The 13,899-nt window shown below is 46.7% G+C and overlaps 1 protein-coding gene across 1 annotated transcript in view; it reads right to left on the bottom strand.

Annotated features, from left to right (window-relative positions):
- Nucleotides 1-11,102, bottom strand: part of TNFSF13B (TNF superfamily member 13b) — a 33,142-nt gene extending 22,040 nt beyond the window's left edge. Inside the window, exons 1-2 of the mRNA XM_038761878.1 lie at nt 10,514-11,102; nt 10,331-10,427 (exon numbers count right to left, since the gene is read on the bottom strand). Of these exons, the coding sequence (XP_038617806.1) occupies nt 10,331-10,427; nt 10,514-10,927 (511 nt within the window). The 5' untranslated portion in view covers nt 10,928-11,102. The remainder of the gene's footprint in view (nt 1-10,330; nt 10,428-10,513) is intronic.
- Between the last annotated feature and the right edge of the window lie 2,797 nt (nt 11,103-13,899).

Here is a 13,899-nt window from a genome sequence, read left to right as displayed (position 1 = left end):
CCTGAAAGTGTCAGAAGAGACTGAGAGGTCGAAGTTTGCAGTGAGAAAGGGGTAGACTGTGAGGACAGGTATTTTAAGAGGAAAAAGGGGGAAATTCATTCATTCAATCGTATTTATTGAGTGCTTATTGTATGCAGCCTAAGAAGAAACGTTAGGTTTTGGGTGTAGAGAGGCCACCGTCTCTTCTCAGTCATCTCAGAGAGAGAGAGGGTATCTTTGGACAGAGACTCTGTCCAATCAAGTGATCTTGTAGCTACCGTAGTGGTTAATCAATCAATCAATCAATCGTATTTATTGAGCGCTGTGTGCAGAGCACTGTATTAAGTGCTTGGGAAGTACAAGTTGGCAACATATGGAGACAGTCCCTACCCAACAGTGGGCTCACAGTCTAAAAGGGGGAGACAGAGAAGAAACCCAAACATACTAACAAAATAAAATAAATAGAACAGATATGTACAAGTAAAATAAATAGAGTAATAAATATGTACAAATATATATACATATATACAGGTGCTGTGGGGAAGGGAAGGAGGTAAGATGGGGGGATGGAGAGGGGGACGAGGGGAAGAGGAAGGAAGGGGCTCAGTCTGGGAAGGTTACCCCAATGCTTGTGGCACATAGCACTTAACAAGCATTGTGATAATTATTATTAAAGATAAATTCTGGGAAAGTTTGCATGTGAACGCCTTTAATCAACAGAATCATTACTGGGTTCATTGGGAGTTACAGAGAGGGGATTAAACATCTGGAAGGATGAATGGGAAAGGACGTCAATGAGGGAGGAATGACTGGTATTGATTGTACAGCTGTCCAGGCTGAGATGAAGCTAGATAGGGTGCATTTGCAGTGACAGGGATCGGGGGAGTTCTGGAATTTTCACCAAGATCTCTCAGTTGTCGTGCCAAGGCTACATCTAAATGCCTGTAAAAGTCAGCAGTGTTCCCCCTGATCAAGCTGTTGGATTTTGTTGTAATTCCAGGATCCTCAGCCTTCCCTTCTTGGGGAAATGTTTCCCAGGTATTCTGCACCTCAAGATTCACGGGATAAAATTGCTGCAGGCATCCCTTGACTTATTGATAACAATAATAATAATAATAGTATTTAAGCACTTACTGTGCAGCAGGCACTGTATTAAGTGCTGGAGTGGTTACAAGCAAATCAGGTTGGACACAGTCTCTGTCCCACAAAGGGCTCACAGGCTTAATCCCCGTTTTACAGATGAGGGAACTGAGGTCCAGAGAAATGAAGTAACTTGCCCAAATTGCCATGAGAGGCAAGTGGAGGAGCCATGATTAGGACCCAGGTCCTTCTGACCCCCAGGCCCAGGCTCTATCTACTAGGCCATGCTGCTTCTCCAGTTTTATTTAATTTTGACTTGGTTTTACTCACCCAAACTAGTAGGGGTAACTTTTTAAAATCAGTTGACTAAAGGAATATGATATTTCCAAAGATTGAAGGAAATCCATCCAAAAAAGTGAATGAAAAGGACTAGCTAGGGAAACAAGCCGTGAGAATGACTTAAACATTCTTGAAAAACACTGTGCTGTACACCTAGCAAAACTGTATGCCAAAAAAAAGAGAGAGGAGATATGAGGTTCCCTGAATTGTTTAGTTTGGTCTTAACTGAAGAAGAGGTAGGAGGAGTTCTCACCATAAGTTGCTTCTTGTAGCAGAAAGGTTAGAAAACCTGGATCAGAATTTGGTGATGTTTTAGACGAGACTTATCACTAAGTAGGGGAGACATTGGGGCCTAACGAAAAGAGATGGCACTGGGAATCAGGAGTCCTGGATTCTAATCTCAGCCCCACCACTTTCCTTGGCTTTTTCCCCTTGGTTTTCTATAGCACATTTATCCCCAAAGTGCTCTCACATTAAGTAGCTCATTTCAGCTACTTATATTCAGTAAGTAGCTCTGAATATAAGCTCAACGTACCTGTGTGGTAGGGAGAGAAGGCAAGTGGCATTATCCCCACTTTACAGATGAGGAAACTAAGGTACGGAGAAGTGAGTGCGTTTCCTGCTATATGACTTTGGGCAAGTCACTAAAATTCAGTAGTGCTCTCGAGTGTTTAAAGGAGGAATTTCACTTGACAGGAAAAGCCACTGGGAAAAAAGCAAGACGGTGGTGAAATAAAAATGAAGCGACATGAAATTCAACAGAAACGACGGATGGTTTCTGAATATGGAAGCATCAGGGACATGGGAATGTCTGGGACCTTCATCTGTCGTTTTAGGCAAAGCGAGGGACCGTCTACTCTGGGGAGCCAGACTCAGTTGAACCAAGTCAATGGTATTTACTGAGCGCTGACTGTGTGCAGAGCACTGTACTAAGCACCTGGGAGAGTACAATGTAACAGAGATAGACCTGTTTCCTGCCCACAAGGATCTTAAAGCCTTGAGGGGAAGACAGACGTTAAGATAAATTACAGATATGTACATAAGTGGTTTGGGGCAGAGGGTGGGGTGAATATCAAGTGTTTAAACGGTGAGAAGCAGAGTGGCTTAGTGGAAAAAAGCAGGGGCCCCCGGAGGCAGAGGACTTGGGTGCTAATCTCTGCTCTGTCCCTTGTTCGGTGTGTGACCTTGGGCCAGTCACTTCACTTTTCTGTGTATGTCTCAGTTTCCTCAACTGTAAAATAGGGATTCAATACATATCCTCCCTACTACTAAGATTGTGAACCCCATGTGGAGTAGGGACTGTGTCTGATCTGATCAACTTGTATCTACCCCAGCGCTCAGAACCAAGCTTGGCCGTGCTTAACAAATACCATAATTCTTCGTATTATTACCGATCCAAGTATTTAAGTGACGCAGAAGGGAGAGGGAATAGGGGAAATGAGGACTTAGTCAGGGAAGGCCTCTTGTGAACCAGTCGAAGCTTCTATCCCCCGCTCCTTCGCCTAGATTTACTCCTCATATGAGATGACTTTTGAACCCTATGACACTCTGCATTCCTCAGGCGTGCACTATCCCTTCTCATAATCAGTTTTCTTACATGGAAAATTAAATTCCGATCTGGATTCAAAATATTTCACAAGAGAACTTCTGATGAAATCGCAACAAAACAAAAAAAGGAAATACCTAGAGGCAAATGAGCAGACTTTCATTCATTTGTAAAGTGGATGAGTTTTGTTTTCAGTCTCATTTGGAAGTTGTCTACCACCCGCCCCCACACGACAACCACAAAGAGAAGTTTCTCTCTCTATATCTCTGATCTCCATGTGATCTCTGAGTCTTTTCAAGAATAACTTTGTATATCTAATGGTATTCTCCCTTCTCCTCAAAGTGGAGAAGCAGGGAGTCAGAGGACCGGAGGGTCAGAAGGACCTGGATTCTAATCTAGAGAAGCAGCGTAGCTCAGTGGAAAGAGCCCAGGCTTTGGAGTCGGAGGTCAGGGGTTCAAATCCCAGCTCTGCCACTTGTCAGCTATGTGACTTTGGGCAAGTCACTTCACTTCTCTGTGCCTCAGTTCCCTCATCTGTAAAATGGGGATTCAAACTGTGAGCCCCCCACCCCGGGACAACCTGATCACCTTGTAACCTCCCCAGAACTTAGAACAGTGCTTTGCACATAGTAAGCGCTTAATAAATGCCATTATTATTATTATTAATCTCAACTCTGCCCCTTGCCCTCTGTGTGTCCTTGGGCAAATCACTTTCACTGCTCTGTGCCTCAGTTACCTCATCTGTAAAATGAGGATTAATACTATGAGCCTTACGTGGGACATGGACTGTGACCAACCTGATTAGCTTGTATCTAACTCCAGTGCTTAGTACAATGCCTAGCACATAGTAAATGCTTAACAAAAACCATTAAAGAAAAAAAGTAACAGGGCCCATAGACCACACAGACCAGCAAGACTTTTCCCCCCACATATTTTTGTCACCTGCCCAAACAACTAGCTATGGAGTCATTTTTCATTTCAGAGAGGATGTTTCTGACAATGAGACTGCATCCATAAGGGTGAAGGTCTTGCACGTTTTGTCGGTGAAAATATAGGAGGGGACCTTTGGCGACCCCTTACCATTCGAGGGACCTATGTTCAAATGCCAGGAGAGGGACAGGCATGTTCTCCTGTCAGTACCTGTATATATGTTTGTACATATTTATTACTCTATTTATTTTACTTGTACATATCTATTCTATTTATTTTATTTTGTTAGTATGCTTGGTTTTGTTCTCTGTCTCCCCCTTTTAGACTGTGAGCCCACTGTTGGGTTAGGGACTGTATATGTTGCCAACTTGTACTTCCCAAATGCTTAGTAGAGTGCTCTGCACACAGTAAGTGCTCAATAAATATGATTGATTGATTGATTGATAGGACACTAGGGAAGCAGTGAGGCCTAGTGGAAAGTGCACGGGCCTGGGAATTAGAGGACCTGGGTTCTCAACCCTGCAAAATGGGGATTCATTACCTGTACCTTTTAGACTGTGAGCCCACTGTTGGGTAGGGAATGTCTCTATATGTTGCCAATTTGTACTTCCCAAGCGTTTAGTACAGTGCTCTGCACATAGTAAGCGCTCAATAAATACGATTGATGATGATGATGATGATGTTCTCCCTCCTCCTTGGAATATGAGCCTCATTCACTCGCCCGCTCATTCAGTCGTATTCATTGAGTGCATACTGTGGGCAAAGTACTGTACTAAGACCTTGGGAAAGTACAATATAATAGTAAACAGACACATCCTCCGCCCACAACGAGCCTATGGGGGAACCTGATCATGTGGTGTCTACCCCAGCACTGAGCACAGTGCTTGGCATATACTATGCACTTAAATACCCCTATTATTATTGTTATTACTGTTAATAATAATGATAGGCCACGCCCCAGAGTTGTTTTCGCAGTGGTGGTGACTTTGTGCTGAGCCATCCACACTCTTTCTCTCCTTGTCCCCTTGCATCCAGAAGCACACGTTGTAAGATGACCAGTTGGGAGAATGGATGTAGTGAGTCGGTCATAGTACAGAGCACTGTACTGAGCGCTTGGGAGAGTACAGAGCTTGTTATGGGCAGGGAATGTGTCTGTTTATTGTAACATTGTGCTCTCCCAAGCGCTTAGTACTGCACACAGTAAGTGTTTAATAAATATGAATGAATGGCTATAACAATTCCCTTATTGCCCTGAGGGACTGAGGGCAGGTAAGGGGAAGGGAAGTGAGGGTGGTTTAGTCGTCGGTGCAGAACCCACCATCATTGGAGTGAAAGCTCCTTGTATATATGTATATATGTTTGTACATATTTTTTACTCTATTTTATTTGTACATATCTATTCTATTTATTTTATTTTGTTGGTGTGTTTGGTTTTGTTCTCTGTCTCCCCCTTTTAAACTGTGAGCCCACTGTTGGGTAGGGACTGTCTCTGTGTGTTGCCAATTTGTACTTCCCAAGCGCTTAGTACAGTGCTCTGCACATAGTAAGCGCTCAGTAAATACGATTGATGATGACGATGATGAGGGCAGGGACCCGGCCTGCCAACTCTATGGTATTGTAGTTTCCCAACCACTTAGTACTGTGCTCTGCTCACGGTGAGCACTCAATAAATACCATTGGCTGGGTCTTCAACAGCAGCACACAGCACCACTGGGAAAGTCAACAACTAGCAGCCGCTACGAGAGGGGAAAACTCCTTGAGGACAACTGGTGGATGAGCCGGAAACTCTTTATCCATACTGACAATCTAGGCACCCGTGCACTGGGAACGCCAATGCAGGAACTGATTGGATCTTATTGATCCTGAACCCTCAGAACAGGGAGCAGAGCGTGTGGTTCAAAGGTGCTTGAGAAATCCTGAAGATGACCAGAAGCCCGTTGTGGGCAGGTAACACGTCTACCAACTCTGTCATAGTGTATTCTCCCTAGAGCTACATCCAGCGCTCCACACACAGTAAGTGCTCAGTAAACACCGTTGATTGATATGGAAGAGAAGGATAAAGAGAAAAGGAAAAGGAAGGAAGGAGTGGGGGAAGGAAGGACCAGGGCTACAGAAATGGGGCCACTGTTGGGTAGGGATTGTCTCTATATGTTGCCAATTTGTACTTCCCAAGCGCTTAGCACAGTGCTCTGCACATAGTTAGCGCTCAATAAATACGATTGATGATGATGATGATGGGGCCCAGATGGTTGATATCGCACAACCTGGACCATATAGAAATCAGCAAAAGGCAATGTCTGTCTAGTGGTCACGTGTTGACAGTCCATTCCTAACCAAAACCCATTAACAGCTCTTCCTCAACCCTAACCCCAATCCTATTTCTCACGCTGCCTTCGTGAGGGTGGTAGCGATGGGCGGTTGACTTGGATTCGGGGGGAAGCGTATCAATTAAAACTTTCCGGCGACCGGACTTTAGGGTTTAGATGATTCATCACTCTTCCCACAAACCCTTCCTCTCCGCTCTGCCGGTTAAATGTCTGAGCCTCGATGGGTCAAGTGGCCAGAGGGAGCCCAGCTGGCTGTCTGGGGGCGGGAGGCTATAGAGGAAGCAACCAGCTTTGCCTCCCCTACGTGGCCGGGAGAAGCCCTGACCCCGTCCCCACCCCTTAGAGATTTCTCTTCCGCTGCAAGCCAGCTGCTTCTGTCTTAGGCCCTTAAAGAGCTGGGGAAATAGAAGGGAGAACTTTAAGGGGACACCCCTAACGAGGGTGGAGATTTCCAGGAGGAAGAGAAAGCGGGAGCGGGGAACCCTCTGAAGTGTCACAGCGAATGTGCAACGCGCCAAGAGAAACAACATGGCATACTGATTCGAGCACGGGCCTGGGAATTGGGGGTTCTGGGTTCTAATCCCAGCTCCACCACTTGTCTGCTGGGTGACCGTGGGTAACACACTTCACTTCTCTGGGCCTCGGGTCCCTCATCTGTAAAATGGGGATTAAGACTGTGAGCCCGATTTGGGACACGGACTGTGCCCAACCTGATTAGCTGGCATCTACACAGTTGCTTAGTACAGTGTCTGGAATGTAGCTCTTCAATACATTTTTTTCAAAAAGATGTTTTAAACACAGATAAATGGACAACACACACACACACAAACTCTCTCACTCTTCTTCATCTCCACTCAACAGAAAACGTTCATTGGGGTCAAATTTCCAGACTCCAAGAAGCCCAGTGGATGTTCTAGCGTTTGTCCGGGAATGGAAATCCAGGAGGAGTTGCGGGGTAGGGTTGTGATAAGACCCAGCGTTGTGCACAGACTGGGGGAGGGAGGATAATAATAATGATTGTGGCTTTTGTTGAGCGCTTACTATGTGCCAGGTACTGTACTAAGCTCTGGGGTGGATACAAGCAAATAGGGTTGGACACAATTCGTGTCCCACATGGGGCTCACGGTCTTAATCCCCATTCTACAGCTGAGGGAACTGAGGCCCAGAGATGTGAAGTGGCTTTCCCAAAGCCACACGGCAGACAAGAAGTGGAGCCAGTATTCGAACTCAGTTTTGCTCCGACTCCTGGGCCCGTGTTCCTTCCAATAAGCCACACTCAATTCTTAGATGACAAAGAAAAAGCTATGGCCTTTGAAAACTGTTGATGATAAAATGACATAGCTTTTTCTGTGTCCTACAACTTTTCTGTCATGTACGTGTGGGTGTGTGTATATATATATATATTCATTCATTCATTCAATCATATTTATTGAGCGCTTACTGCGTGCACAGCACTGTACTAAGCGCTTGGGAAGTACAAGTTGGCGACATATAGAGACGGTTCCTACCCAACAGCGGGCTCACAGTCTAGAAGGAGGAGACAGGCAACAAAACATATTAACAAAATAAAATAAGTAGAATAAATATGTACAAGTAAAATAAATAGAGTAATAATAAATAGAGTAATAATATTCCCTGTGGAGTTCATACTCAGAGCTTGGACAATCTGGTTGGTACATTCCACCAGCTAGAAACAGGAGATGGAGCCTCCTGTGCAGTCTTCCACTTTTAAAAATCAGGTGGGGGTTGTCTTTTTTTTTTTTTTCAGTATTTTATGTTTGAGTTTCTGAGAAGCTGACTTCCTTACCCAAACATTTTGGAAAATCACAGTAGGTATAAAAGAGCTGATTTATTAAATAAGCCAAATGCTGTTTCATTTGCTTAGTGATTTTTCCTCTGTATGCATATACAAATATATATGTATGTATATGTTTGAGCTATATGTATGCCTTTTGCATTTGAAGCCAAAGCTACTGGCACAGACCACTCTAATAATTATAATAATAATGGCATTTATTAAGCGCTTACTACATGCGAAGCACTGTTCTAAGTGCTGAGGGATTCGTTGGTAATACAGATCCCCCGATCCAGGTCCATAGATAGGGGCTGGTATGAAACAAGGACACTTGCTCCCTTTGCTCTTCCCCCCTCCCAGCCCCACAACACTTATGTACATATCTGTAATTATATTTATCTGCATTGTTGTCTGTCTCCCCCGCTCCCAGACGGTAAGCTCACTGTGGGCAGGGAATGTCACTTTCTTTTGTATTGTACTTTCCCAAGCGTTCAGTACAGTGCTCTGCACACAGTAAGCACTCAATAAATAGGATTGAATGAATGAATGAACACTTTTGAACGACAACAGCTGGCTTGGGACACTGGCTTGTTAATCTTCTAACAAATTGCTCAACGTTTCTGAGCCCCAGTTCCTTTATCTGTAAAATGCCTGCCCTGGGGGATGTGTTCATTCCAGGAAAGACAATTCAGTACAAAATACAAGACAGAAGCGAAGACTAGACTGCGAAGAGATGCAAGAAGAGGAAGAAGGGAAGAGGCTGAAAGGAGGCGATAGGCGCCAACTTCATACTTCCTGTTCTCAGGTGGGTAGGAAGCCGGGGGACGAAGTAAGTGCTCAATAAATTTGATCGATCGATTGACTGATTGAGGGGGATTCTGCATTCTAGGCTTGCAGGGGAAAGACGGTCCTTTGGGGAGGGCAGGATGATGCTTCAGATTGAATGCCTGCCATCGATTTCAGGCGAAACAAACGGTTTCCTCCTTCCCTGTTAGGTATCTGGGACCCAGGCGGCTGGATTCAGAAAGGACACAGATACCTTCCGTTTGCAAAAATGCACACAGTGTCCCGTTTTGTTTCCTCCTTACTAGGGCAATTTCAGGATCGGCGTTAGTTGATCGTAATCCCTGTCCTGCTTTTCTCCGTGTTCTTTCTCCCGCCAGCTGACGGGGAGCAGAGGATAGTCAGTACCTCTGCAGCTAAGCTCTCCAATGCATTTCAAGCGGAAGCTAAACACTCTCCCTACTGCGGCAGAATTTAGTTGGGAGAACAGTGCCTGTCACATAGTAAGTGCTTAACAAACACCATCATTATTATTTAGGGTGCCTGTGGCAGTTCCCTGAAAACCCAAATTGTCACCTCGACACACTGGGCTGGCCCGGAAAACAGCGCTAAAATACTAATCTTTATGCTGGGTTGCTTATCCAACCTGTGATAGGGTCTGTCTCCCCGCCACTGAATTGTAAACTCCCTGATAACAGGGACCATGCCTACTTCTACTCTATTATACGCTCTCTAGGGCTTAACACAGGGCTCTGCCCAGAGTAAGCGCTCACTAAATACTTGTGATTGATTGACAGAAGGTAGCTGCTGAGAACTTTGATTCAAAAACATCCGTAGGTCTTAATGACTGAGCTCTACGGATAACACTGCCAGTCCTTAGCATCATATACGAGAGACAGACATGTAACAACCTGGGGTTGGGGGTTCATCTTTGATCTGCTCTGCTCTTTTCTAACTCCAGTAACCCCCCTCTCTAGACTGTCAGCTCCCTGTGGGCAAGGAACACATCTACCAACCCTGACACAGTATAAGAGAAGCAGCGTGGCTCAGTGGAAAGACACGGGCTCTGGAGTCAGTGGTCACGGGTTCAAATCCCGGCTCCGCCAATTGTCAGCTGGGTGACTTTGGGAAAGCCACTTCACTTCTCTGGGCCTCAGTCACCTCATCTGTAAAAGGGGGGTGAAGACTGTGAGCCCTCAGTGGGACAACCTGATCACTCTGCAGCCTCCCCAGCGCTTAGAACAGTGCTTTGCACATAGTAAGCGCTTAATAAATGCCATTATTATTATTACTCTCCCAAACATTTAGGACAGCGTGCTGCACGCAGCAGGTGCTCAATAAATTCGAATGAATCAATGGGATCTACTGAGCGATTACCTTGTGCAGCACACTGGACTGAGCGCTCGGAAGAGTACAAAACAAGTTAGGCGGTAGTCACGGTCCCGCCATCCAGGAGCTTACAATCGAGTGGGGGGCGGACAGATATTAAAATAAAAGACAGATGGGGAGCCCCCCCGGCAAGCCGTCCCTCGGACGCTCCCTTCCACTCACCGGTTTCCTCTGGGTCCTGGGCACCCCTCTTAACACGGTTCTCTCTCTGGCTCGGACTGGGGTGGCTCTCTTCCGATTCGGGGAGCCTCCAGAGGTGCTGCGGGGAAAAGAGTCACAGATGAGCGACACGTGGGCCGGAGACGGGAGAGGGCAGGGTGCGGAGCTAAGACGTCGGGGACTCACTTGGGGTCTGCCGGCGCCGGCTGGAGCAGCCCCCCTCAGAGCGGGCGGGGGAGGGCCTCCCTTCCCCTTCTGCGGGGGCTGAGGCCGCTCGCCCCGGGCTCGGTAGGCCCGCAGCTCGCCCCGGAGGCTGGCCAGTTCGGCCTGCAGCGTGAAGACTTGGTAGAGAGACCCCACCGCCAGGCAGGAGGACAGGAAGGTCAGCAGAAAGGTGGTGGAGACGAGGCCTCCTCTCTGGGAGCGGGCCGCCGAGGGCATCTTCCTAGCGGGAAGGAGCACGCCGCCCCTGACTTTCATTTCTTCTCTCCCCTCAAGACCGAGAGGAAGGTCGGGCTGCTCCTCCGTGGGTGCCGTCGCCCATGCCAGCCCGCTGGGCCTCTGAACCCCAGAGCCCTGGGAACGGGCGTTGCCTCTCATCTGAGACCGGAGGGGCCGGGACGTCTAAGGCATCCCGGAGCACGTCGCAGTCCGGGTCCAGGGCTCTCCTCAGCTCTCCTCTCCCGTCTCCTCTGCATCTCCGCCGTTACCATGCAGACAGGATTTACTGGCATTCTTTCCTCCGACTGGTTGCTCAATCCCCCTTCCTCATTTTACTTTCACTTTTTGTTGAGAGACGACTCCCCGTGCCATCTCTGCTCTTCCTAGGCACCGCGGGAGGGATCCCGCCCCCGCGCTCGGATTGGCACGTCGCGGTCGGGCCGTGGGGCCCGTGGGAGGAGAAGAGGCCCTCCGACCGGCCCAGGTGGGAAACGGGACGCTCGGCCCCGTTTAGGGAGCTCGTCGGGGATGCCGGCCGGCTCGATAAGCGGGATTAATGGCGGGGTCAGCAGAGGTTAAGTGAATTGCTGCTGTTTAGCTCGGAGGAGTGATTTAGCAATGTTTTTTTTTTTCCAAAGATCTGACGAGTGAGAGGCTCTTTATTTCTACAGAAGCCAGATGAAGAAATAGATCTAAATACACTGAGGGCATGGAAGAGTCTTCTAAGGACGCACGTTCAGCGCTGGGGGATTTACGGGAAAAGGCACAGCCACCTGAGAAGCAGCATGGCACAGTGGATGGAGCGCGGGCCTGAGAGTCGGAAGGTCACGGGTTCTAATTGCGGCTCTGCCGCTTATCGGCTGTGTGGCCTTGGGCATGTCGCTTCACTTCTCTGGGCCTCAGTTACCTCCTCGGTACAATGGAGATGGAGACTGTGAGCCCCCATGGGACAGCGTCCAACCTAATTTACGTGTATCCACCTTAGTGCTTAGCACATAGTAAGCATTTAACAAGTAATACAATTATTATTATGATAACGGGGTCAACCTCCTTGAGGCCAGGGGCTGGGTGTCTTACTCTTACTCTACTGTACTCCCCCAAGCAGTGTTTGGAATCCTGAGGGTAGAAGTATAATAATAATAATAATAATAACGGTATTTGTTAAGCACTTACTATGTGCAAAGCACTGTTCTAAGCACTGGGGAGGTTACAAGGTGATCAGGTTGGCCCATGGGGGGCTCACAGTCTCAATCCCCATTTTACAGATGAAGTAACTGAGGCACAGAGAAGTGAAGTGACTTGCCCAAACTCACACAGCTGACAGTTGGTGGAGCCGGGATTTGAACCCATGACCTCTGACTCCAAAGCCCGGGCTCTTTCCACTGAGCCACGATGGCATGGTGGGGGGAAAAGGCCCGGGACTGGGATTCAGAGGACTTCTGCATTCGTGTTCGATTGGCTGGTCTGCTCCTCGCCTGCTGTGAGGCCTCGGGCGAGTCGCTTCACTTCTCTGTGTCTCAGTTTCCTCCTCTGTAAAACGGGGATTCAATAGTTGTTCTCCCTTCTACTCAGATTGCGAGCCCCATGTGGGTCTAATTCAATCGTATTTACTGAGCGCTTACTGTGTGCAGAGCACTGTACTAAGCGCTTGGGAAGTACAAGTCGGCAACATATAGAGATGGTCCCTACCCAACAGCGGGCTCACAGTCTAGAAGATGATTACCTTGTATGGATCCCAATGATTCATCATCATCAATCGTATTTATTGAGCGCTTACTGTGTGCAGAGCACTGTACTAAGCGCTTGGGAAGTACAAGTTGGCAACATATAGAGACAGTCCCTACCCAACAGTGGGCTCACAGTCTAAAAAACAATTAGAACAGGTAAGCAGTGTGACTTACTGGAAAAAGCTTGGGGCTGGGAGTCAGAGGACCTTTGTTCTAATCCCGGCTCTGCCACTCGTTTGCTGTGACCTTGGGCAAGTCACTTCACTTCTCTGGGCCTCGGTTCCCTCATCTGCAAAATGATAATAATAATAATAATAGTGATGGCATTTATTAAGAGCTTACTATGTGCAAAGCACTGTTCTAATGATTCAATACCTGTCCTCCTTCCTATTCAGACTGTGAACCCCATGTGGGACCTGATGATCTTGAATCTACCCCAGAGTCAGTCAGTCATATTTACTGAGCGCTTACTCTGCACATAGTAAGCGCTCAATAAATACGATTGATGATGATGATGATGCAGAGCACTGTGCTAAGTGCTTGGGAGAGTACAATAGAACAGATGCATTCCCCATACAGGGCTTGGCGTGTAGTAAGCGCTTAACCAATACCATTAAAAATATGTTTCCAAGTGCTTGTATAAAGTGCTCTAAAACTTCCCAACACCGGCTATGCATCTGTAAGTCCCCCGCTCCAACCCTGCGGGAAGGGGAAGGGGGTGGAAGCCTGGGCCCATATAGCCAGGGCATTTATTGAGCGCTTCCTGTGTGCAGAGCACTGTACTAAGCGCTTTGCCTAAAAGCCCCCATTCACCACGGTCCCTACTGGATACAGAAGGTAGAAATGGGCCTACCTGTTTCATTGAATCAGGAAAAAAAATGTTTGATCCACAAAACCAATACTGGAAGTTGCAATATTTTCTAGCTGCCTTGATAAAAAACACCTGTGATGCAAGTAGAAAAGAGAATTCTAGAGGTCTTGGTGAAAAATCCCGCGGCCGGCGGTTCTGGCAAAGGAATAGAGGTAGAAAAGACTGCAAGTACATTTCAATCCCTTTAACCATATTTAGAGTATTTGGTTTAATTTTTTTTTGGCCAAAAGATGTTATAGGGAAATAGAATTAAAAACAAATAATCAGACATTAACAAGGGAAAAGGACTCCTTAGTGTATCAATTTATTGCATATGCCAATACAGAAAAATAGAAAGTGTTTTAAAAAATAAATTTATATAAGAAAACGAGAATGTAAAATGTCTTAAGATGGCCATGGTTAGCACAAATATACTACAACACAAATTTAATTTATCAAATGCATGGGTAATATTTCAAATAAAAAAGTTGCAGCACAATGACCATTTAATGGCTACATTATTAACTTGGTACATCAACTTGTTTACATCCCAG

This window comes from Tachyglossus aculeatus, chromosome 20 (genome assembly GCF_015852505.1).
Source record: "Tachyglossus aculeatus isolate mTacAcu1 chromosome 20, mTacAcu1.pri, whole genome shotgun sequence".
In the NCBI taxonomy this organism is placed as follows: domain Eukaryota; kingdom Metazoa; phylum Chordata; class Mammalia; order Monotremata; family Tachyglossidae; genus Tachyglossus; species Tachyglossus aculeatus.
Note: the sequence above shows the minus strand (reverse complement) of the source record. Positions and strands in the feature narration are given on the sequence as shown.